General features: G+C 30.9%; 2 protein-coding genes across 3 annotated transcripts; one reads left to right on the top strand and one right to left on the bottom strand.

The window, feature by feature from the left end:
- Window positions 1-9,865: 9,865 nt before the first annotated feature.
- Window positions 9,866-13,996, top strand: LOC112756008 (transcription factor bHLH74). 2 transcript variants are annotated; one of them, XM_025804393.3, is made up of 8 exons: window positions 9,866-11,407; window positions 11,936-12,166; window positions 12,261-12,326; window positions 12,553-12,621; window positions 12,818-12,889; window positions 13,064-13,204; window positions 13,302-13,383; window positions 13,466-13,996. In XM_025804393.3, the coding sequence occupies exons 1-8, from the start codon at window positions 10,829-10,831 to the stop codon at window positions 13,501-13,503; spliced, it is 1,278 nt and encodes a 425-aa protein (XP_025660178.1). In that variant the 5' UTR covers window positions 9,866-10,828; the 3' UTR covers window positions 13,504-13,996. The 2 variants fall into 2 exon arrangements, with proteins under 2 accessions (XP_025660178.1, XP_025660179.1); XM_025804394.3 differs by having other exon boundaries at window positions 9,893-11,407; window positions 13,481-13,996.
- A 5,298-nt stretch (window positions 13,997-19,294) lies between these two features.
- LOC112756006 (probable xyloglucan glycosyltransferase 12) lies at window positions 19,295-24,016 on the bottom strand. Its single transcript, XM_025804391.3, has 5 exons — window positions 22,031-24,016; window positions 21,384-21,692; window positions 20,982-21,272; window positions 20,578-20,691; window positions 19,295-20,461 (listed from the first exon to the last, which is right to left on the bottom strand). Exons 1-5 carry the CDS (start codon window positions 22,853-22,855, stop codon window positions 19,808-19,810), a joined length of 2,193 nt encoding a protein of 730 aa, XP_025660176.1. The 5' UTR covers window positions 22,856-24,016; the 3' UTR covers window positions 19,295-19,807.
- Window positions 24,017-26,830: the final 2,814 nt, after the last annotated feature.

The raw sequence follows: 26,830 nt of genomic DNA, 5'->3' as shown, positions 1-26,830 counted from the left end.
GCACTATTTATTACATGGGTATCCGTATCCATCCCCATGGAAAGAAAATGTTCTCCAAACTTATTCTTTGGTGAGTAAATCCATCCCTGCGAATACTCCTTCTGCCGAAGAGAATTATATCCCAATTTGTGAGTACAAAGTTAACAATTTGAATTTATATATACAAGCTAAGTATTAAATGTGTATTTTCACATAAGTATGATTAGCATATGAGGATAGAATTCAAGAAAATGGCATCAGAAAGAAGGAATATGGAAAAAAATGTGTAAGTAAATCTAAATTTGATGAACTCCTAAAATTAGAGCGTATGTGTTTGTGAATTAGAATAGAGTAAATGATCGTTTTTGTTTTTAACGTATAGGTAAGTTTTAAAATTGTTTATAATGTTTAAATCTTTTTACATAAGTTTTTAACGTTTTAAAATTATTTTAATGTTGTCATATTGTTAGTAATCTATTAAAAAAGGTTGACGGTAAGACAATATTAAAATGATTTTGAAATATTAGGGACTTAAATAAGATGAAAATTTTAGGGACAAAAACGATAGATACATTACTCTTAAAAAATATCAAATCAAGTTAAATTTAATCAAATTTTAATTTTAACTTTGTCTCTCTACCAAATTTTTTTAATATTTAATTTAATTAAATTTTATTTTTAATTTTAATTTTATTCTTTAATAATATCAAAATTTTTACAGTTCATAATTATTCAATTTTTTTAATTTTACTCTTAATAAAAGATAAATTTATTTAGAATAAAAATAACATGATTAATAGTAATTTATTTAGATATAATTAAATAATTATCTATTGTAAAAAATTAATAGTATTGAAGAGAGAGAGAGAGAGAGGGTTTTGTATATAAGAGTGTGTGTATTATGTTGATTAATTGATTACAATTAGGACTTAATGTATTTATATACACACTTTACTAGCTATGACTGATTACTGGCTATACAGGTTATAAGTAACTAAATACAAGCTATCTATACTTTACTCATTTCATTTCCGCTCAAACTTAGGGTGCTAAAATTCTGCAGCCTAAGTTTGTTACGAAACTCCAGAAATTTAGTGGAGGAGACAGCTTTGGTCATAATGTCTGCCACTGAGCATCACTAGGAATATGAGTTACTTGCAGTCTTCCTTTTGCAATATGATCTCTGAGGAAATGAAGATCAGTCTCAAAGTGTTTAGACCGTGAGTGTTGCACCGGATTAGTTGCCATGAGCATTGCTCCTTGATTATCACAGTATATCATAGGAACATGTAGTGTAATATGAATTTCAAACAAAAGCTTATTGATAGTAAGTAGTTCAGTGGCTAAATTGCACACCCCTCTGTACTCAGCCTCTGTGCTGCTGCGAGAGACTGAAGCTTGCTTCTGAGAGGACCAAGAAATTAAGTTCGATCCAAAATAGACACAAAAACTAGAGGTGGACTTTCGATCTTCAATGTCGGAGGCCCAATCCGAGTCAATGTAGCTGGTAAGCTTGAAAGAAGGTGCTGGTTGAAAATCCAAGCCCAAAGTAAGTGACCCTTGAAGGTACCGAAGAATACGCTTTACGGATTTCCAATGTGATTTTTGAGACTGCTGCATGAAATGACAGACCTTATTAACTAGATAAGCTAATTCATGCTTGGTCATAGTAAGATACTGGAGGCTGTCCGCAATAGAATGGTAGAGACTTGGGTTCTCAAATAGTTCACCATCAGTGGATGTTAACTTCAAATTAGACATCATAGGCGTGGGAAGTGGCTTGCAATTTTCTAAATCGGATTTCTTTAGAACATCAAAATATATTTGGATTGGGTAAGTAAAAGGCCATTGCTAACCGGTCTAACTTCAACCCCCATAAAGAAATACAAATCACCCATGTCTTTAAGAGAAAAACTAGCATTAAGCTACTGAATAAGAGTAGAAATAGCAGTGGCTGATGTCCCTGTGACAATAATATCATCCACATAGAGTATAATGAAGATGGTGCCTGAAGATGTAGTCCTATAAAGAAGAGAGACATCAGATTTTGTTGCTGTAAAACCAAGCTTTTGTAATGCACTAGTCAACTTTTCAAACCAGACCCGTGGCGCTTGCTTCAAACGGTAGAGAGAGCAGGTCAGCTTGTACACTAATTTAGAATCATCAACTTCATAACCATAGGGTTGCTGCATATAAACTTCTTCACACAGCTCTCCATTAAGAAAAGCATTATTAACATCTAACTGTTTGAGTACTTGTTAGAAATAAAAAAAACTGTAAACTCTCTGACCTCCATAGAGATTCAAATGAGTGAAACTGAATGTGTAAATGTGATCTTGAGAGGTTTATCGGAAGAATACAGTCCATTCATAGCAGCGATTTAATACTAAAGAAACTCCAATAAATGTTGATGTTCTTGAATCGATGTTGTTAGCACAAGAGGAGTGGGTTGAGAAATTTCGAAATTCTGAGACTGTGATTCAAGAAAATGTAGCACAAAGAAAATTCAACAATGAAGGATACGATAGAGTAAATGGTGGAAATGGATACTTTATTGAAGGCTATAACAGAGGAGCTAGAAGAAATTACATGAATAATAACTATGGAAGTGGCAGCAACTACAATTTTAGAGGAAGAGGCAGGGAGTGACAAGAAGCAGAGGCAGATTCCTTTAGGAGAGGCCTACGTGCCAACTATGCCAGAAATATGGTCATTCAGCCATAGACTGCTAGCACGGGTTCAATAAAGAATTTTCTGGTGGATAGTTTAAAGGACAAGCCAATCTCACCGCCACGGACACACAAGCTTCATCATCCACTATCTTTGATTCGAATTGGTACCCGGACTCAGAAGCGACTCATCATACGACACCAGATGCTTTGCAATTCATAGAATATTATCCACATAAAGGCAATGAGCAAGTGCAAGTGGGTAATGGTAACTCTTTACACATCTCTAATGTTGGTAGCTCTTTACTTAAATCATTTTCAGCTTCAAGAACTTTTAAACTACAAAGATTAATGTATGTACCTGATTTAACAAAGAATCTTCTCAGTATCCACAAATTTGTTTATGATAATAAAGTCTGGATTGAATTTCATACTGATGCTTGTTACGTGAAATGTCAGGATTCTAAGAAGACACTTCTCCGAAGAACAGTTGATTATGGCCTTTATTCCTTTGGACCAAACAATAAAAGCTCGGTTTCACCAGCTGCAAATGTCACCACTGTTCAAGAAAATGCAAATTTTTGTCTTTGGCACTTGAGATTAGGTCACCCTTCCACTAATATTTTAGTAAGAGTCTTGAAGTCGTGTAATATTCCCTTCAAAGTCCCTGATTTGATTTGTAGTTCTTACTGTCTTGGAAAGTCCGAGCAGCTTCCTTTCAATATTTTAAGTACAAAACTTACTAGTCCATTAGAGCTTGTTTACACTGATATTTGGGGACCTTCTCCCATTCCTTCAATAAATTGTTCTCGATATTACATACACTTTCTTGATGCTTATTCTAAATCTCAAGTACATGATGTCTTTATGCAATTTAAGAAAATGGTAGAGCTTCAACTAGGTGTGAAGATTAAACAAATTCAATCTGATAATGCTAAAGAATTTGTTGCTCTAACAAAATTTCTTTGTGATGAAGGTATACAACATAGGTTCTCTTGTCCTTATGTCCACCAATAGAACGGTAGTGCAGAGTGAAAACATCGACATATTACTACAATGGGACTCATTCTTTTTACTGAAGCCGGCTTGCTAATGAAATTTTGGGGCGAAGCCTGTGCTACTGCGACCCATAGCTCCCCAAACCAAAAACTTTTTTGGCAAAACTCAGTCGCTGGACATGCTAAAAGTCTTCGGGTGCTTGTGTTTTTCCAACACTAGGCCATATAACAAAACTAAGCTATAGTTTCGGTCAGAGGCCTGCGTTTATTTAGGTATGGCAACCCAATACAAAGGGTTCAAGTGCCTCACAAAATCTTGCACAATACTCATTACCCAGAATATGATATTTGAAGAGAAAGTGTTCCCATTCAAAGATCCCAGCTATGGCTTCTTTATCACCACCACCGAACTTATCCCCCTTACCTCAACCTGTACCAGCAATTTTAATTATCCCAAAACCAATTCCCACAAATATCACTCCACAGTTCCCACCTTTATTACCCCCTCAACTTGAACCACATTCAACTCAACCCGACCCTCCCTCTTCTCCGCCTCGACCTTGTCCTACCCTAAAAACTCGTTCTATAGTCACGAGAGCTAAAAGTGGTAAACTTAGACCCAGATTATTTTCTGTTGAACTCAAGCAGCTTACACCAAAAACAGCAAAAGAACCCTTTCCATACCTCATTGGAAGCAAGCCACGGATGAAGAATATGCTGCCTTAATGAGGAATCATACTTGAGATGTTGTTGAGTTGCCTGTAAACCGAAAATCCATTGGTAATAAGTGGGTGTTTCGTGTAAAGTATCACCTAGATGGCTTTATAAACAAATACAAGGCATGACTCGTAGCTCAAGGTTTTCACCAAAGACCAGGAATTGATTTTAAAGAAACCTTTAGCACATTCTTTCTTCACATTTCTTAGTTTATTTCTCAATTGATTCTCTTTTGCCCTAGTTTGTGAGGCAAAAAATGTCTCTATTTTTTTTCAAACCTGGTATGAAAACGTGCACCCAACCATTCTTGCAGTGAGCTACGACATCATCGATGCGAGGAGCCAGATCTTCAAGAGTGCGTCTTGTCTTTTCCACATCTTGTAATTGGGTGAGATTGTTCCATTTCTTTGATCTTCCTTTGTTCTGAACATTTCTGGAATTCTTTCTCCAAGAACATAATCAGTAAGTTCATATCCTTCTATGGTTGATTCGGCTCAGTCCTTTCACGGCAGAAAGTTATCTCCGTCGAGCTTGATTCCGAACGGGTTGTTGAAGGCTTGAATTCCTCTGTAACTTGAGTCAGTCATTGTTGAGGATCTGGCTCTGATACCATGAAAGGTATCAGATCCTAACACACACACACACACAGAGTTTTGGATATAAGAATGTGTATATTATATTGATTAACTGATTATAATTATGGACTTAATGTATTTATATACACACTTGACTAACTATGACTGATTACTGACTATACAGATTATTAATAACTAATTACAAGCTATCTATACTTTACTCCTTTCACATAATGAGTAAAAATATTTAAAAATAAATTTACTTAGAATAAAAATAATGTAACTAAAAGTAATTTTTTTAGATGTGACTAAAAAATAATTAAATAATTATGTATCGTAAAAATTTGATATTATTGAAGGATAAAATAAAAATTTATTTCAAAGATAAAAATAAAGTTTATTTAAATTAAATATTAAAGAAGTTCGGTACATTAGCGACAAAAAGGTATAATTTAGCGACAAAAATATACGTTAAAAAGATTTATTTTTCTTTTTTTGGAAGTTTATCTATTAGTTATTCTACCAGCATTCCATGATGAATAAAAATCTTGAATTTGTAATGTAATTTATTCTGTTAAAATTCGCTTTTATTTTACTTGATTTGAAAATTCTTCTAAAAGTAAAGTATCGTTTTTATTCCTAATATTTTCATCTTATTTAAATTTATAATATTTTAAAATCGTCTCAATATTGTTTTGTTAATTTAATAGATCACTAACAACAGAATAATATTAAAATAATTTTAAAATATTAAAAATTTAAATAAAATTATTTAAACATTAAAAATAATTTTAAAATTTATCCAAAGGTTAAGAATAAAAACGATACTTTTCTTATTAAAATATTAAAGAGAATGAGATAGAAGAGTAATATGGTTCTAATTAAAATCCGTATTCATTGTTTTTTCTCTTTCTTTTATTTTCCCTCTTCCATTCCGATATTTCACCTTGAAATTTTGAGAATAACATGGTGCATTATTTATTCTTCATCCTTAAAAGTTGATATTTTATTTCATTTGATGTATATTATAATTTTCAAATAACATGTTGCACAAATTACATAAACCTTTCAAAAACTGTTACTCAAACTCTACTTATCTACACCTACAAAGTACAAATCCCTTGTAAATATCCCCAATTACTAGTTTGCGTATTGCCAAAGAATTTCAAGTCTTCACCAACCCAATATAATATCTCGAAACAATAATATTCATAAAAAAGTTTACCCCAAGTTTGTTTTCTAACAAAGCATAACCTTAATTAGTAATAAAATATGAAAAATTATTAGAAATCAACAATTTTTAATATTTTTAATTATTATTTGATAAATATAAATATTAAATTATTTTTAATAAATAAATTTTATTAATTTATATATATAAATTTTAAAAAATATAAATATAAACGGTATTAATTTATGTATATAAAAATTCTAACAAAATTAAGTGTAAATTACATATGCTTTTTATATTAAAAACGTATGTAAATATAAATATAAATTATTAATGACTAACTGTCAATAAAAAATAATAATATTTAGTGGTTATGTAATATTATTTATAAAATATTATTATATCTTTAAATTAAAAGAGTTTATTACCGAACTACTCCGCGTGTTCCCACATTAAGTTTTAGTTATCTTTTTGTATTGTCTTCTTTCTTTGTTTCTATTGCAGTCGTTTTCCACATAACTACCATCTCTGTTCTCTGAAAGAGAGATTAAAAATGGCCCACACACATGTAAATTGCGGTGATGAATTGAACTTACTACACAAAATTAAATAATGAATCCTTTATTGTTGATCAACAAATATGCTTTTATTATGTTAAAATAAAATTGTAAATAATGTGATTCATGTCCACTTTAAAACTCCACTTATAGGTACCTTATAATCAATAATCAATTTCTATATAGATCATAATAATGTTTCTCCTTAATAGACATGTGAAAGTGAATGTAGCATATGATTATAGCCCCCTTAAAATAATGGTGTTAGAAAGATAATGTTGTAGAATAATTACAATTGCATAATTGGTGATAGTAGCTCCAACATTTTTACACTTTAAAAAAGTTTTTAAGTATTGATATACTAATTTTTTAATAAATTTTAACTATTAATCTTAATTATATATATTTTTTATAATTAAAATTAATGATTTAAAACCGATACGTTTAAAAATTTTCCTATACTTTATTAGTGTACTCATCACAAGTGTAAATAACTAAATATATATCAATCACTGATTGGTTTTGTTAGGTATGCTTACCATTTTAATTCATGTAGGTCCTTCATCACACATCTTAAATTATAACTAGTTCCCAATGGCGGCTAAAGCAATTTCTTTTTTTTCCTAAAATAAGAACAGGAAAATAATAAAATTGAGTATCGATCTAAAATTCTAAATCATCAATTTTAGTGATTTATGTGTGTTTCATTATTGGTCAAGTTTATTATATCTTAAATTTATAGTAAATCATCTAACATCTCTCGTTTATTATTTATGTTGGATTTTTGTTAGAATGAAGGCAGAATGTAACGTTTCGTATTAATTAAAAAGGAAAACGAAATTTATCTTATAAATGATATAGGACGTGAAAAATAATAATTGGAATTATATTCATAAAATCGTGTTAATTAGAAATTATATACATACATGGTAACGAAGTTATAATTTAAAATGGGGAATTTAGAGTAACGAATATTTGAATATTTTGTTATGTGCTAATGCTAGGGTCATCCTATAACTATATTTTCATCACTCATCTTGATCTGATAGTGACTAACCACAAAAAGAAACCATTAATTTAGAGATTTATTTATTATTTATTTTTGGGGAGGGGTATTCCAGCAAGATCACAACTAGATCAATAGAGAGTTGACCAGAAAATTTTGGATTGACTGGATTGGGTGCAACACAGGCTACAGCTGGAAAACGTAGCAGGGCAAGAAGGTAAAATCCATTATTAGATTCCGTTATTCCTTTTGTTCCTCACTCTCCAAAGTTCAATATATATAAAAATATAAAATAAAAGAGGCATAACAAAGAAAGAAAAAAAAAACATAATTAATAAAGTTTTCTGCTTCAGGATTATTACATTAATTATTATTACTTAATATATAAATATGCTCTTTGTTAAAGTATAGCTAGTGAGTGAATGAGATATCTTATAGTGAAACGCCTCCAGACACTAGTCCCTCACCCAACTCTTAATCGTGTTCTTACACGTGTCTTAGATGTGGTCCCCACAACACAAATCAATCTTCTACCGTTGGCGTTTGGGGTACACAGGTTGTTGAATATAACCTTGAAGAATGATTTGCGGGTCCACAGTTTGGAAAACATGATTTTAAAAGAAGTCTATGCAACTTTTATTAAAATTTGATCAATATTTAATTAATTAAAAAAATAAATAATTTTATATTATTAAATATAATTTTATATTATTAAAAATATTTATAATAATTAATTAATAGCTACTATAAAATAGTACTCTTCTTTTTTTTAATGATAAGATTTAGAATAAAACTTGGGATATTAAAAAATTTTAAATTGGATAATTTATTCCTGAATAAATTTTATTTTTTTAGAAATTTTTTGTGACTTATTTTTGCCAGATAACAATATTTTTTATAAATTTAATTATCTTATTTTTAGAAATTTATTTATTTAGCATGTATATATTTATATATATTAATAATTTAATTAAAAGTGATAAAGAGAATAATTTATTTGACAAAATAATTTTTAAAATTTTTTAAAGAATAAAAAATTGTTAATAACTAAAATATCCAATTTAAAATTTGTTGAAAAATAATTTAAAATGTTTACTTTTAAATTTAAGTAAGTTCCCATCAAAGTAAAAAATCATGTATTAAAATATTTTTTATATCAATTTTTTATGCACGGAAAGGAGTTTTCATCTATACTTCAATCTTATTTTAATATATTATAAAAAAAATGAATTTTTACATTCATTATTTATTAAATCATATAAAGAAATAAATTCAATAGGTAGAATTTGCAAAAAAAAATTATCAATACATAAAAAAAAAATTTTTTATATGAATAGTAGAAATCAAATTGGCATTCTTCTAAAATATGATAAATAAATGAAAATGAAGTGTGGCAATTGGGAATTGGGATGATGAAGAGTTTGCTGAGGGTTGATGAAGGGTGATGGTGGTTAGGTGCATATATAATTGGGGATTCTAAAAATAAAAAAAGAAAATTGAAAGAGGGTTAGTTGGCACTGAGTTAAATGAGTGTGTAACAGCAAAGAGTGAGAGAGAAAGATATCTTATGTTACTTAGAACAGTTGGCAAAATGTGTCAGTAAAAAATAAAATAAAATAACAAAAAGGAAATCAATAAATAAATAATTTTAAAAGCCTAAAAGGATGTATGTTTGTTAATAATAATAATAAATATAAATAATAATATAGGGAGCAAGCTTGGCCTTCAAGAGAAGAACCTCTCAAATCCAATCTCACAAACACATATGAAAGCAAAAGGGGAAGAGCAAAAAAAAAAAAAAGAAAATTGAACAGTTACACACAATTAAAATAATATTAATTAATTAATTAAATAATTTAATGAGGTTGAATAGTTTAAAGTGTTTAAACTAGAACTGGAAAATTATTACAAGTGAAGTAAAGTGTAGGAACTATAGGAAGAAAGAATTTAATTTGAAAATAAAAAAATTAAAAAGGTTGATTAGGTTCTTCTTGTTATGCTTATGCAATAATTTACCAACAGGAGCAGTTGGCAGTGGTTAGTGTGTCTTTTAAAATGATTCATGTCACCTCTTATAGCTTGAGCAGGTAAGCAAAGAAATAAAGCAAAAAAAAGTCTCACATTCTATGATTCTTTTATTTTAATTTTTAATTTTATTTATTTATTATATATATATATATATATATATATATATATTTTTTTTTTTTTTTTTCTCTTTCTAGCTTAGTAAGTAGCTCTTGGTGTTGTCCTGTAATCTATAAAAGTTGGAATTTTTATGCTACATTTTGGTGTTTTTTATGCTTAGACCTACCAACTGTTTGTGAAATTGTTTGTTCTTGGTCTTTATAGTATTTGATAGTCTGCAGTGTTGATAGAGACATAAAACACAATCCTGTCCCTTTCAGATTTTTCACACCAGTCATGGCACTGATTTGATTTTGATTTATGAGTTTGGTGCCTTTTGGTTCTTTCTTTCTTCCTTGTTCTTGTTCGTCTTGTACTTGGATTCCCATCATAGAGGTTTCAAATTTTCAATAGCTCCTCATTTCCTATCTATCTCTCTTGCATCAAACCAAAGAAAGAAAATTAGTACTACTTGTTGGAGAGATTCTTCAATTCAAAGTTGTTTCCCAAGAAATGCATTAACATCAATCACATTGGTGTGAATTTCTGGAGATCTTAGTACTAGTTGTTGTTGCTTGGAGCACAAAGAAGAGAAGGAAAAAAAAGGGAATCTGCTTTAACTTGCTGAAGTTTTGATGAGCTGTGTGATGAGCTAATCCCATTGTTATGTTCCCTTTATGCTCTTAACACTGAAAGGTTTCGCCTTTTCTTGTCTCAGATAGAGAACCATTGTGTAGTTTGGAGGAAGAAAAAAAGGTAATAACAATAACAAGCTTGGTGGCTTAACTGAGTTATAAGATTATATTCCCTTTCACTTTTATTCTTTAACTTTAACTTCCTCTCTCAGTCCTATAAAGCTGCCAAGCTATTTGTTCCTTGTTTAGTCCTGCAAGATATCTCTCTATATCCAACTTAGTCAAAATTCTCTTTCCCCTTTAATCATTTCCAATTGTTTACTTCCTCCTTCTGCGAAATCATATATAGATATCATCATCATATGATCAAATTGGTTGATATTTATATATAACTGAGATGGGGGGTCATGAGAATGCAATGGGGTTTCATCATGGAAATGAGAGCATTCTGACAAATAATGTTAATGTCTCAGAAATGGATATGAGTTCTTCTATGTCATTGGCTAAGTCTTCTTCTTCAGATGTTGTTGTACCTAATAGTAACCCTTTTCTTGCTTCTTCTTCTTCTTGGGATCCAATTGTTTCCTTAAGCCAATCTCAAACTTTTGGAGGGTCATCAATGGTTACTACTCACAATAGTGATTTTGGAAATTCTTCATCTTACCCTTTTGTTCAATATATGTCTGACTCAACCAATCTTGAGGGCATTATGGTCCACAAAATTCCATCTTTTGGTAGTGGAAACTTCTCAGAAATTGTTGGATCCTTTTGTCAAGAAGGGTCTTCTGATATACCTAACATGGGGTTTAGACCAAGTTATAATCATGGCAATGATGCTGGAACCGAAAGAGCTCCAATGAATGAACAATCTCAGGTTGAGGACTCAATTACTGAAGATGGTGCACCAGGAACTGCACCTAGTGGAAATCGAAGAAAGCGCATGCTTGATCATGATTCTTCTTTCAGTCCAAACAAGGTTTGTGAAGATTGTTACTATGTTAATATATCAATTCAATCTAAGAACTTGGAATATTTCATTTCCTTATTTAGTGGGTAATGAATGAAAATTGCTTTCTAATCTGATTGGAATGCTGATCAAGTGATCATGATTCTACTTTTTGGTGCAAACTAGATTCAATTATTTAGTGGATAATTGTTTACTTGATCTAGTAAGTTATATAATGAAATGCTGAAAATATTCTACTTTCAGTCCAAACAAGACTTGTTGACTGTTTAACAAAGTTAATATAGCAGTTCGATTTTCGGATTTGGAATGTTTATTTCCTTGATTATTTGATGTAGTGAGTTAATGAATGAAAATGCTTTAGAACATATAATTAGAATGCTGATTAATGTGATCATGATTCTACTTCCTGTTCAAGCAAGGTTTGTTAGAGTGAAACATGTTGATAACTTGGTATATCAATCCAATCTCAGGACTTATTGCCTTGTTTATGTGATTCAATGAGCTAATAGATGAAATGCTTTTATAAACTTTGATTAGAATGCTGGTGGCGATGAACTGAAAGACTCTCCAAGGACGATATCTGATGGTGCTAAAGAACACGAAAAGAAGGCGAAAGTCGAGCAGAATGTGAGTGCTGATTTGCGAGGCAAGCAACCGGCAAAGCAATCAAAAGAAAATTCTCCAAGTGGAGAAGCTCCTAAAGAAAATTTCATCCATGTGAGAGCAAGAAGGGGTCAAGCTACAAACAGTCACAGCCTTGCAGAAAGGGTAACCACTAATCTTACAACAATGTTTGTTATCAAGCTTGGAAGCACTTTAATTTTATTTTGGTACTGAATGTTTCAGAAATTTTTGGTTGCAGGTGAGAAGAGAAAAGATTAGTGAGAGAATGAGATTGCTCCAAGAACTTGTTCCAGGGTGCAACAAGGTTAGTTGATTGATGTGATTGTGTTATGATTTCTTAGGAGAATGCTATGTTGCCGCCAAGACAATCCAATAATGGTGTATATCTTGATTTTATATTAATAATGTCTAATAAATCTCCAATATTGGATTGTCTTGGGTGCATATAAGACATTCCGGCTGATGTCGCATTGGATGATGTATATTCATAGTGCATACTAATGTTTTCTGCTATGTCTGGTTTCTCTTAGATAACTGGCAAAGCAGTAATGCTGGATGAGATTATAAACTATGTGCAGTCTCTGCAGCAACAAGTTGAGGTATACCCATTTTCTTCTTGTTAAGGCTCCATTTGATTTCTGTTTTCTTATTTCTTGTTAACCATTTAACATTTCTTCACTGAATTATGCACATTAAGAGATATCTATCTCACAATTAGTTATCACACGATTTCAAAGGCTAAATTTCATTTGCACGCTTATTTGATTATTCGACTAATTCAGAGAAGTTTTGCAGTTTTTGTCCATGAAACTTGCCACAGTGAACCCGGAACTGAATTTTGACGTAGAACGGATCCTGTCGAAGGAAGTAAGTGAAGGTCTTTCAGCATCATGTTTAATTTGATTTCTTGTTTGGAAATTTCTGAAACAATTTTTCCAAAACCATGACATTGTTACGACGTTTCAAACATAAATCCAAACAACACTAGTAATCTTTACACAACATTGCTCTTACTCGGTTAGCGATTTCTCTATTGTTTAGATTCTTCAATCGCGCTTAGGACATGGAATTGTTGGATATGGTGTTGGTATGAGCTCCCCTCACCCATTCTCCAATGGAAGTTTTCAAGGAAACATGGCTGGCATGCCTAGTACATCAACACAATTCCCTCCTTTGCCTCAGGTGATAAAACAAAATAAAATAAAGTACCATAAAAAAAGCAACAAGTTCCGAAGTCTCTGGTTGTGAAGAAGATACTAATGCTTTTCTACACATGCAGGGTGTTTTGGACCATGAGTTCCAAAGTCTTTATGGAATGGGGTATGATCCTAATACAGCACTTGACAATTTGGGACCAAATGGTAACAACCACAAACTTCTTTTTTGTTTAATGCTTATTTGTAACTATGAACCATCTTAAGTTTCTTATCTATTCTAAATCAGTGTCATGCTTATCAGGAAGATTGAAGACAGAATTATAGTGCGTGGAACAATTAGGCCATGCCTCTTCGACACATCGGAATCTTCCATTCGACTGCACAACTATTTAACTGAAGTTCAAAGGAAGGGGAAAAAAATAGAAGGGGGGAAGAAAAATAAAGTTCTTTTAGTTGTATAGGATCTTTTTTTTTAAATACCTAACTATTGGCTCTTCGAATTTTTAGAAGAAGATGACTTGTTAGATTTTGTGTTGTTTGGAAGGGAAGGAAAAAGAAATGATAGTTACACATATCTTGTGTAATTTAAGAACAAGTTGAAGTGGTGTTAGTCTAATGATGACTTGGAGGGCAAGTAATTTGAGGAGCATATATTGGAGTAGTAGTAAAAAGTGTGTGCAACTAATAACTATCATTATTACTCTTATGAAATGTTATTGTATAGAGTTGCAAGGCTTTGGACATTTTTGGAGCTCAATATTTGCTTCAATTTGTGTTGGAGATGTTAGATATAATGTGTACTCTTGTTTTTTTGTAATGGTTTTATGGGTTGTTCCTTTGTTTTTGTATTTATGAATAGAAAATGTAACAAATTAACAAGTCTCTTGTGTGTGAAAAGATGTAACGTGTGGGGATAAGAGAGTTTTTTTTTCACGGTCAGCCCGGCAAGCCAAGGGTTAGAGTTTGTCACCGACATTTACTTAAGCGGACTAGTGAACTAACCACTAGTAGGAGTGTTTGCGGTGCGGTTTGGTTCGGTTTTAAGAGAAAAAGTCATCCGATCCGAACGCTTAATCTATGTGCGGTGCGGTTTGAATTGGATGAATTTTTTTTGGAAATCCGATCCGATTACAAGCGGTTTGGATCGGTTTGGATTTGCGGTTTTAAAATAAAAAAATTAAATACATATAACAAGTCTCAATATCAAATTTTAAATAATCAACAATGACCTAACAAGTTTTAACAATATCTTAAAAAACCAATGATAACATAACAATAGAAATAAAATTATAGGTTAGTTAAAATAAATAAATAAATAACATTTTGAACATAAAATATTTATTAAATAATAATAATACATGAATAATAGAAAAATGTATAGCAAATTGAACATGTTATAAGTATAATTGTAAATATAATAATAAAATAATAATATTATTGCACATTGTGCGGTTTGGATTGGATTGGATCGGTTATGAAAAGTAGATCCGAAATCCGATCAAATCCAGCGGTTTGCAAAAAATAAAATCCAATCAAATCCGAATTAGTGCGGTTTTAATCAGTTTTCGGTTTGGATCGGATTGGATGAGCGGTTTAATTTGGATCGATTGGATTTGAACACCTCTAACCACTAGACCAATCCAACTTAATTATGGAGATAAAAGAGTTATTTTGAGTAGATTTTTTTTTGTTGCTCACGGTATTCTTCAACCCGACAGGTCAAGAACTAATCCGTCGCGGTTTGAAACTCCATTTAAGGGTACGAGATTCGAACTTCCGATATTTACTTTAAGTAGACGAGTGAGTTGACTACTCGACCAATCCAAATTAATTATTTTGAGTGGATTTTTATTTGAAAAATAATGACTTTTTTGATATAGTGTCTTAACTCTTAAGTCTTTAACACGCCCCGGAGGGGGTTGTGTTTATTTTGTGTCCATTTAGTACCAAGCATTTTTTTTACATGGTGAGAAATGTGACTAAAATAATTAATTTATAAATATAACTAAAATATGGGTTTTGAAATGGGAACTTGATTTATAGATATCATGAATACGTTCTTAATATTGGATTTTTTTTATGAAGCAAAGTTATATATATTTACTCTCTCTGCGCCAACGACAAACCAAATATTAGAAAGAAAAAAAAATGTACAATTCATAAAAGCAAAAAAGTAAAAAATAAAGACAAAACTGAAGTACTGAACTAGAGACTCAAAAATGTTGTAACATCAAACAGAAGCAGACAAGCATCATAAGAAAACATTTTCATATCATTTAATAATGAGCGTGATGAATACTTATTCATTCAATTAATAAGGTAGGGGATACAACCAATATATATCCCTTTCATTATTTAATATAGGAAACTGAAATGTATTGGGTGATACAGTAATTATTAATTAATGATCTACCCAAGGCTATGTGCTATATTTTATTCTAGACTCAGTCAAATTTAGACTCTGAAAATCATTTTATCTATAATTTGAAGTAGAAAATAACTTTGATTCAGAATGCTGAACTAATTTATGTCTACTCCATTATGATTAATTTATGAAGACTGGCACATGTTGCATTGCAAAATGAGCATTGAGCCATTGAACATTGACCATCAAGCATGCAAAAATGGAATCAATATAATAATCAATGTAGGTCTTTTAATTATTTTTTTTCTTTCGTTTAAAAAAATTAGAAATTGATTTTTAATTATAAACAAAATCATTTTTTACTTAAAAAATTGGTACATACCAAGCATTAAAAAACTTTTATTAGCAACATTTTATTACGAAAAGTTTAATTATTTTATTATATTTTTCTGATTTTAATTTTCTTAAGCATAAGTTCTAGAGCACCAACTACGTTTGGCCCAATACGTAACCAACTAACCAACTAACCAACATATTAAGTTTTTATGTTCTATTAGGTAGAAGATTGAGATTGAGACAGAGACTAAGAGATAGAGATTGAAATAAATCTTAGTATTTTGTTTGGTGTAAAATGGGAGACAGAAATTGAAACAAGAATAAAACTCTAATTTAATTTGCACAAAAGGTAAAATTAGAATTAATTAATTAAAATGAGGATAATTTAGGTATAAAATGTCATTAAAGTTTCAATCTCTATCTTTAAAAATTTTAGTCCCCTATGTCCCTACTTTTTGGAGGTACTGAAATACTGAAATTTTAGAGACAGAGACAAAAATTTTAATAACAGTCTCTAAACCAACAAACATAATATTGAATTTCAATTTCTCAATTTCTGTCTCAGTACCTTAAAACAAACGCTATCTTAGTTTATACACACATTAAACACAAAATAATAGAAAGCATACACACGCAAATCATGATATTGTGCACATCTTTATCATTTTAGTATATCAAAATAAATAACATTCTACTGTTAAAAAGTTTTGCTACATTTTCCTTTTTGTTGTTTTTTCTCTATTTAATGTTGGTACTTGAAAATGTTATATAAATATTGTTCCATGTATAAAATACATATTAAATATAAAATATATATCATAATTTGATGACTATTTTTGTATGTTAATCAAATTGAAGCAATTAAACTATTAAAGTGTAGATGTAGCCAAAATATATAGATATTAGATAATATAATAGGGACTGCAAATACAACAAATAAAGCCTAGTTGATAGCTATGTGTCACTACTTCTGCTGAACTGCACCTTTCAAAAAATCTGTCCACTCTAATTTTTGGGTTTAGTTAATACGTGCTCTGAGGATAAATAATAAATTTATTATTAATAAAAATTTTAAAATATTTTTATTTATTAAATATAAAAAATATTAAAAATTTAAATTTTTTTATATTTTAATAAAAAAATTTAATTTAATAATATGTGTCTTTAGAATACAAGATAAATAAATTCTTAATTTTTAGGAATTAAAGCATTTCAATTAAGATTATTATCATTAAGAGTAATCAAAAACCCTAATAAATATATCTTCACCATTGTTGTTCCCACAAACATGGCATGGAAAAGGAAGGCAGAGAGTAGTTTGGTTTTCCGTTTTCCTACTACCATCCATTTCTGTTTATTTGTCTCTCAAAATTTTTGCCCTCAAATTGAGAAATTGTTGGAATTACTTAAATATAGAAAATATATAAACTTAGATTTTTTTTTGAAGTAAATATATAAACTTAGATAACTTATATTTTCCATCTTTTCGTTACCTTGTTTTTTTAGTGCATTAAGCTTAACATTAAAATAAATAAATATTTGAAATTCAAATAAAATAATTTGAAAATAACGTTTAATCCATATTGAAAAATCTGCAAATATATTGAATCTAAACATTTGGGGGAAGCACAACCCCAAAATCTAAAACTAATCATTTCCTAACAATGGAAAGTCAATATCTTATATAGTCCATCCTTCAAATAATAATAATTAATTAAGATGTAAGATTAGTTACAATGTCACTCTCTTTGAAGGCTAACATTGGGTTATGCTACAATGCCTTTCTCTAGTAGTCTAGTGACTTTTAATAATAGTACTATTTATAATAGGCATAAGCCCATAAAAATTTAGGTCCAAAAGTTAATTCTTAGGGTTAAAAAGGTCCAAAATCTTGTAAGTTCAAAGTAAAGTTGCCAACATGAGGCTCAATATAGGGAGTGAATGAACTAATTTGGGTTGGTTGAGTGGTCAACTCACTCGTCCGCTTAAACAAGTGTAGGGGGTTCGAATCCTGCCTTGTGCATGCAGCAATCCATTGGCCAGTGATTCGCAACGGATTAGTCCTTGACCTATTGGATTGGGAGATACCGTAGAGAACAAAAAAAAAAATAGAGGGAGTGAATGGTGAAATACTAACCACCAAAAGAACACATTTTGCAAACTTTGTTGTACTAAGCAGCCGTTTGGAATTGGAAAACAAGATGAAAAAGGAAACCATAACAATCAAACAAAAACAAGCATCAAAAATGGGTTATAATTAATGGTAGTAGAAGAAAGTTGGTTGGTTTTTCATTTAAGTGTTTACATAAGAAAGATTAAACAGTGGTCCATGCCGTATGATCTACCAAATAGGATGGAACCCCATTTTTTTTTTTTTTGTGACACAATTTTATTCAAAATTAAAACCACAAAATAGCTACACCCGCCACCACATTCAAGTGTAGCCATATGGAGAGACCAAAAGATATATCCATGTGCTATAAAAGCTATGAAAGCAACCCTAGAATGAAATAAAATTTGATCAAATCAACTTTTAATTGGGGTTCAATTAATTTTTTTTTAATGTAAGTGTTGATTTCATTTGGCTATATCATTGTTAGGAACATATCAATTCGTAGTAAGATTATAAAATCAATTTTTAAATTGATCAATATCATCCAATTTTTTTTCTTTAATTGTAAGATTATATTTTAACCTTCACCCTTTGAAGGGTTTAGGGTTTAAAATTTTGGATAACTATTAGTGGTAGTCAACCCAATAGTTTAAGAACTAATCTCCGTCGCGGATCTAAGCTCCATTTAAGGGTCTGTCGCTGACCAATGAGTTGCTGCATGCACAAGGCGGGATTCGAACTCCCGACACTTGCTTAAGCGGACGAGTGAGCTGACCACTCGACCAACCCAAGTTGGTTAGTTATGACATTGTTAAGAGTGTTGTTAGGAGAAAGAAAAAAAAATTGTAAATATAATGAAGAAAGATAAAAAAAAATGGATGAAATTAATTATCAAAAATTAATACTCTAGTTTTTTTTTCACCATTATTAGTAATTTTACACTACCAAAAAATTTGTCTTATGTTAATTACATGTTATCATTTTAGATAGAGCACAAAAAATAGTCTGAATTTTTCCAAGTTACTATGACTTTAGTATCAAAAGGCATTTAAAAAAAAAAAAAGCAAAGCAAAATTTTCCATCAGTGACTTTATTTTATGTTAGCATCAAGCCATGAATGAAAAATTTAAAAACCAAGTGTACAGGACCACACCAACTTCTTTACAACCATCACTACATATTCGTGATACTTTTGGTCATCATTATGTTAAAAATAAATCAATTAAAAAGAAAAAAAAATAAGAAAAGACAATCAATTATTCAGATCCCACTTTCCTATGATGAATGTAGACAAAAATGAATTCAAGTAATGACTTTGCACTATTCTCTTCATGCCACAAAGATAAGGAGGATAATCTTGACTTTTTCAGTGCCAACTCAATTGAGATTCTAATCTTAAACCACAAATTTTTCTTACAAAAGAATTGATCCAACAAGAAAAGAATAAACACCATAAAATTACAAAGTGGTAAAGGTAAAAATAAAAAAAAAGGGTAAAAAGTAAAAACTTGCACATTGAAGGAGGCATTAACTAATTACTAGGCTTCCATTCTACTTACCCTTTATTCCAAATCAAACCCTTCTTTTTATGTGTTCTTAATAACACACTTTGAAGCTTCCCATGGGGCTTAATTTGGAATCTTGGAACCTTGCAAGTGTGTGACCAATAATTTGTCTTCAAGTGATTCTTAAGGGCATGCCTTTTGTCCACACTTTTTTTTTTTCAAGTGTATATAGTTTTCTCCATGCATGTATCTTTTTACATATTAAAAAAATTAAAAATTTCCTATGCTGTTTTATTATAAGATTCAATCTCAATCAACTTGTTCACCAATCAAGTCTAGACCAACCAAAAGGAATGAAATCCCTTGGAAAAGCAAGAAGTAGAAATGGATTCCTTGTGCTGAAAGAAGAGACCTTGCTGAAGCTGTTAGAAGCAAAAAGGCCAAAGCAAGTTCCTTCATATATATTCTATTATGCTTCTTATTCTTCTTTGGTGATGATGATGATGATGCAATTTTCTTCTTCTCTTGCCTTTGGATCTCTTCGTTATTTTCGGCGAGAACAGGTGCCGAGGCCACTCTTTGATGATGCTTTGGTGGTTTCTCGACCATGGAAACTAGGTCGCCTTCAGAGGATCGGCCGGATTTCTTGGTTACAACCCACTCGTACGCACTACCGAGCTGGAATAGGCCGGAGATCATGGCGTTGAATTTGGTGACTGACATTGTGTTCTCAAAGAGAAGGTAAGGGACTATAAAAGGGAAAGATTTCGGGGCAGGGAGGATGTTAAGGAATGACATTGTGGCCGGAATGTAGCAAACAACCCAAGCAGGGAGCTCGGCTTCCGGGACAAACATTGTCATTGGCAGAATTATGCAGAATAGTGTGAATGAATAGAAGGGTAGTATCAATTTTCTAAGAAGAAAGAACAGAAATATGATGTTGAATTTCTTTGATAAGCTTATCTGCAAGAACATAATTGGTAATGACATTGTATAAGCACTAGCAATAGATGTTAAGGTCTTGATTATTGCCATATAAACAAGGTACTGAATTGAGAGATGCATAGTTCGAAGCTTACCTTGGAGCGTATGATGGCGGGCAAACAAAGGCGAAACAATTGCATTGGTCCGGAATGCCATCTATGTTGCTGTTTCCTATAAGCTTCATAAGATTCTGGTAGCTCACATTGACACTGGAAATAGTAACAAGTTACAATTAGTATGATAGAAGATGACTTTGAATAACAAAATTTAGGCTAAGCTAGCCGTCGTCCCTCAACGATACATGCAAGATCAATTTGATCCCTGAAATATTCATGACATCGGTTTATTGATGTCACATGTAACTTTTAGAGACTAAAGCAATGTCGATGTATATATTTAACTATTTTAAGGAGGACTAAGCAAGTCTTAGAGGGATTAAATACCTAGTTTAATCTAATAATTTAATAGCTTGGTAGAAAATTAGAGTAGTGGGGCAAACCTCAACATCATTGAGGAAGATGAATTTCCAGCCATGAAGATGAGCTCGAACGGCAATGTCCATGTCCTCAACAGTGGTCCTCTCCAACCAACCACCGGCATCCTCCAAGGCCTTAATTCTCCAGACTCCGGCGGTGCCATTGAACCCAAAGAAATTAAGGAAGATCCCATTTACTTGCTGCTCAACCTCGAAATGGAAAGCCAAATTAATGTTCTGTAACCGTGTTAAAAGGTTCTCATCCTTGTTCACAAAAGACCATCTCGTTTGAACTAATCCCAATTCGTCGTTATCCTGCATAGTATCAAACCAAATAAATTCAGTTGACTATAGCAGAAACATCCATCCAACAATAGATGCTAAATTTCTAGTAAGGGCATTGAATTTAATGAATTAATGAATCACCTTAAAATGAGGAACTGTTCTTTTAAGGAAATCAGCAGTAGGCTGAAAATCAGCATCGAAAATTGCGACAAACTCGTAGTCTTTCACATAGCTACAACTCATGGCAGATTTCAAGTTACCAGCCTTGTAACCCTCTCTGATCACCCTATGCCGATACACAATGTTGGCACCCTCTTGTTGCCATTTCTTCACCTCATCACTGATCAAAGACTGTGTTATTGGATCATCTGAATCGTCTAGAACTTGAATTAGCAACTTGGACTTAGGCCAATCCAAATTGCAAACAGCGCCAATCGATTGCTGATAAACCTGAAGAACACAATCAACTTGATTGGATCAACAAACCACATTATTAGGTTTGGAGGTAGATTATGTTGGTTTCAAGTAGTTAGGTGGAGTCCAAATTGGAAGAAATCCAAATTAACAAGTTAAGCAATAAATGACAAAACAAGTCAAACATCACTTCTTGATCCAAAGCTTTAAGGCTTTACAAATATATACCATTCAATTAATCCAAACTTACAACTAAAACTTGAAATTCCATCCTAGGAACACAAATTGCCTAATTTTTCAAAGCAAGTTGAACCCACAAATAGACTAATCCAAACAGAGAAATCAATCAAATCATCATTGTATCTTTATCTTACCTCTCTCTCATTGCACATGGGGATCTGGACTAACACCATAGGAAAGAACCCTTTCTTCTCCCCAGATTCAAGATCCAAATCACCATAATCTTCAGCAGCAACATTCTTGATCTTCTTATACCGGATCCAAAAGCAACCCAAGCAAAGCACAAGCCTATCCAAGCTCTGAATAAGGAACAACACAATGCAGACATTGGCAAGGAACTGCAATGGTGGAGCAAGGTACTCCACACGGATCAAGACCCACCGAGAATAAACCCAACCAAACAAGCCCTTAACCCCAAAATGTGACCAAAACTGCTCCAAATGAAGATGGGGTGCACCAAAGTGAACAAAGTTCCAACCTTTGAAGTAGTGAGCAGCAACCTCAAAACAAAGTAAGATCACAGATAAATAAAGGAACAACTTGATACAAGAATAGAACCTTGCCTTAACCCTATGATTTTCCTTCTCCCTCCCAACACCGACACCAACACCATTAACATCACTGTCGTTTTCAGCATCAGTTCTTCCAGAAACGACACGTCGTTTAACAGCAGAAGCAAGGGACAACAATGCAGGAGGCAAAGAAGCCAAACAACCTGCGGCTCTGTGAGCTTTAAGGAGAAGAACCCAAGTTAGTTGCTTTGCATTTTTCCCTCTTGCTTTATCTCTTGATGAAGTGTTGTGCGATGTTGTTGTTGCTGTTGTTGTAACAATGAAGTCTTCTTCAGAAGGAGCTTCAAGTTCAACCATGGACCAGTTTGGATTCTCCATCTTCACCACCACAGGGGTACCTCTATGGCTCTCTTTGTTCTTCCCAAACATGTTGAATAAAGGTGCCATTTTTCTTCAATGATCTCAAAAACCCACCTCAGAAAAACAACCAAACGAACCAAAAAATCCAAAACAAGTAAGAAAATAGTGAAAAAAATGTGTTTTTCTCTTTTGGGGTTCTACAGTTCTAGTAGTAGTAGTAGTTGCTGTTAGCGCCAGAAGAAGAATGAGGAAGAAGAAAGAAGAAGAAGAAGGAAAATGGAGGGTTTAGGAATTTAATGTGATAGTGTCAGAGAGAGAGAGACGCGTGGAGAGGAGGAAGGAGAGCAAGGCGTCTCGAAGACATGGTGACATTGGGAGCAAAGCTTATTTAAGAGAGAGTGAAAGTGAGAGAGAGAGAGGGTTTTTCTTTGAATGAAGAATGTGTTTGGATGAGAACAAAAGAGGTTGCATCCAAATTACAGCTTGCAACAACGGAAGAAAGGAAGAAGAAGAAGAAGCAAAATTAGCAAGTGACGTAAGAAAAGACAGTAACAATTTCATTACCTCACTCTTCTAAATTTTGCTGCAACCCTGCAACCATTATTAACACATTTCTTTTCTTAATTTTTATTTTTTCTATTCAAAGTTTATGGGGTTTGGATGAGTTTTTATTTTTTTAAAGATTTTAAAAAAAAAAATAAAAATAATTTTATATTTAGTATGTTATGTAAAAATATTTTTTATTTAATAATTATATTTAAATATAATAATATAAAAATATTTTTTTAAATAAAAAATCTTTTAAAAATGTATAAATTGTAACTTTTAAACAAATATATTTTTTTGAATTTTTCTAATATTTTTATTTTTACCATTAAAATTTTGTCAAATACACTAAAAAATAAAAAATTATTAAAAATATCTTTTTCTAACTACTTAATAGCATCCAAATAAATTCTATATAAAATGTGTATGTAGTGTAAAGAATTTTTCTTTTAGAGACAACTCTTCTTTTAATCCTTATAGTTTGAGATTGAAAGTAAAATTATCTCTAACATTTTTTAATATTATGATCATCCTTAAAGTTTAATTTACATTTAAAATTATTATTCTTCTAATTTTTTAACAAAGTATCCTTAATCCAAATCTATCTTCATCCCTTCTTTTACTCTCAAACACACAAATAGAGAGAGAAAGCAAAAAAAATAAAAAAAGAACAGAGGGAGAGGTGGAGAACAAAGAGAAAAAATAAGACAAAAAGAAGAAGAAGAAGAAGAAGGCATCAACAATGAAAAAGGCCGCTGCCGCTCGTCATTACTGAAGGAATAGTGAAGAGAGAAAGAGTGCAAACTGGAGAAAACTGAGACATAATGCAAAGAGAAGATGAGTTGTTCATCGGAAAGAGAAAAAAGAAAAAAATAAGAAGGTGACGACAGAAGAATATCGCTGAACCAGAAAAGAAAAGAGAAAGACGTAGTGAGGGAGAGAGAGAGGGGGGATGATGCGAGACTGAGAGAGAAAAAGCTCGAGGGAAGGAGAAGAGGAGGTGTCCCACCTTTATCTTGCCACGGTTGTCGTTGGAACTTGCCAGAGCTCATCGGAGGAGGTCTACCAGAACTGCAGCATTGTTGCTTGTACTCTACTCCACTACTTATGTGCTCTACGTCTCCCTTGTTCATCGGAACTGGACCTCAGCTCGATAGAAAACTCTACTCCGCCACTTATGTGCTCTGTGTCTCCCTTGTTCATCGGAATTGGACCTCAACTCGATAGAAAATTGTTGTTATCTTCTTCTTTTTTTTTTCCTTCTTTTTCCTATTCATTAGTTTTTAGGAGTGTAAACAGACCAGGTCAAGCCATGCTTCACACTTAACAGGCCAAGCTTGCAATAGAGTATATTGACCTAAGTCTGATCTGTAACATGGTATAAGCTTTTTAATGAGTATTAAGTCTGGCTTGTTGTCAAATTTAGATTGGCATCAAACTTGTCAATAGACCTAAACTTTTTTAATAAATAAATAATGCAAATATACAATATTAAATAAGTAATGCACATATATAATTAAAGAGATAAATGACTTAATAAATACATGTATTTAAATATTATATAGGACCTAAATTTAAACTCTTACTATTACATTTTTATTAGTATAATAAAATTCTATATATCTTCACATGTCCATACTGGCCTAACAAGCCCTTTTTTCAACCCTATTCTCTTCCCCTTCTTTCTTATTTTTCCTCTTCAATTCTTCACCCTTCATCTCTAACTCTGATTTTATTTTTCTCTCTTTTTCACTCTTACCTGAAAACTCTCTCTCTTTCTCCTCTATATTCTCTCAATGATAACGCTAAGATGTGGCAGTGAGAAAAAATTATTAGTAGAAAAAATATGATAAAAGATATATGATGTTGTAGATGTGGTGTTTAAGAACAAAGAAAAAGATGCGGATAAATTTAATATTAAGGATATTTTGGTCCGAAAATTAAAAAAATATATTATTTTAAATATAAATCAAATTTTAGGGACGATTTTGATATATAAAAAAAAGTTAAGTATGATTTTTATTTTGATTTCGATTTCAAACTATAAAGATGAAAAGAAGGTTTTTTTTTATTAATAAGTATATAAAATTATTTTTTATTTCTTATTGATTAGAGAATTTAAATTTTAGATTTAAAATTTAAAATCTAAAATCTAAAAAAAAATTAAAAAATTAACTTATATCGACCAGAAAAAATTAAATCCCTAGTTAAACTATTTTTTGCACAATTATTAAGTTAAATTTATATGTTATATAATTGATTGTTTGCGTGAACAATATACAAAATTAAATTCATATAACAAATAAAAACATAAGATTATGTAAGTTTTTTACATATATTTTCAATTAAATAAAATATACTTTGGGATAAAGGATCAAATAAAAGATTTTTAGTTTATATATTTTGTCATTCGTATGTACTATTGTATTATTGAGTAATTTTTTATATTAGTAAAAAGTAAAATTTACATTGTTAATAACGTACTCATTTAAACAATAAAAAGACAATTAAGTTCCCAATTTAAGTGCAAGATGTTGAAACAAATAAACTATATCAAGTTTATATTTAATACTCTGATAATTTGATAAGCTTTTATATTTATCAATTTCTATGACTATTTAAGGAGTGATATTACAGTAATGGAATCTTCATTGAAGTTGTTAGATTTTGGGTCTTTTTTTATGTCATATTTTCGTACCCAAAATATTTTCTAAAATAATGCTTAATTAACATCAATTTCTCTTATAAAGAAAATATACTTGATAATAAGGCTTAATTATAGGATAAAATATTATTTTTATTTTTATCGTTTAGGTCAAATTTTAAAGTTATTTTTAACATTTTAAACGTTCTATTTAAATTTCTAACCGTTTAAAATTATTATAATGTTATTTCATCTTCAATTATGTTAACAATTCTATAACAAAAATGTATACGTAAACGTTATAATTCACGGTAAAAAATTGATCTTATATTACATTTAGTGAAAAGATAGAAAAACAAAGAAATAAAAGAAAAATAATACTAGCATATCGGAAAACGAAATGTAATTAGAAATTTGTATTACTAGTATTATTTTTCTTTCATTTATGTAATTTTTTTTAATTAACGGTAATATGAGATAAGTTTATCACAGGAAATTATAACATTTATATGTGCATCTTCATTACTAATTGTTAACAAAATAGACGATAGGATAACATTATAACAATTTTTAAATATTAAAAATTTAAATAAAATATTTAAAATATTAAAAATAATTTTGAGATTTAACCTAAATTTTAGGAATAAAAATAATACTTTACTTTTAGTGTTATATAGTTTTACACGGTTAATACATAAAATCTAAATTCTTTTTTATTCTTTATAAATAACAAAAAATATATTTTAATTATTTAATTCTAATGATATTAAAAATATTTCTAACTGAAACATATACATTAGCTACCGTCTACTATAAATTAGATAATGTGAAAAGTTTTATGTTAAAATTGAATTCATCTATTATAAATTTAG

The sequence above is a fragment of the Arachis hypogaea genome, chromosome 6, assembly GCF_003086295.3.
Source record: "Arachis hypogaea cultivar Tifrunner chromosome 6, arahy.Tifrunner.gnm2.J5K5, whole genome shotgun sequence".
NCBI classification, from domain to species: domain Eukaryota; kingdom Viridiplantae; phylum Streptophyta; class Magnoliopsida; order Fabales; family Fabaceae; genus Arachis; species Arachis hypogaea.
Note: the sequence above shows the minus strand (reverse complement) of the source record. Positions and strands in the feature narration are given on the sequence as shown.

Excerpts from the sequence above, each read along its gene's own strand:
- LOC112756008 (XM_025804393.3), top strand. The coding sequence starts at position 10,829 with ATGGGGGGTCATGAGAATGCAATGGGGTTTCATCATGGAAATGAGAGC. Across the intron at positions 11,408-11,935 it reads CTTCTTTCAGTCCAAACAAG|AATGCTGGTGGCGATGAACT; the intron begins GTTTGTGAAGAT and ends AACTTTGATTAG. Across the intron at positions 12,327-12,552 it reads TTGTTCCAGGGTGCAACAAG|ATAACTGGCAAAGCAGTAAT; the intron begins GTTAGTTGATTG and ends GGTTTCTCTTAG.
- LOC112756006 (XM_025804391.3), bottom strand. The coding sequence starts at position 22,855 with ATGGCACCTTTATTCAACATGTTTGGGAAGAACAAAGAGAGCCATAGA. Across the intron at positions 21,693-22,030 it reads CCATGTGCAATGAGAGAGAG|GTTTATCAGCAATCGATTGG; the intron begins GTAAGATAAAGA and ends TGTGTTCTTCAG. Across the intron at positions 21,273-21,383 it reads GAACAGTTCCTCATTTTAAG|GATAACGACGAATTGGGATT; the intron begins GTGATTCATTAA and ends GATACTATGCAG.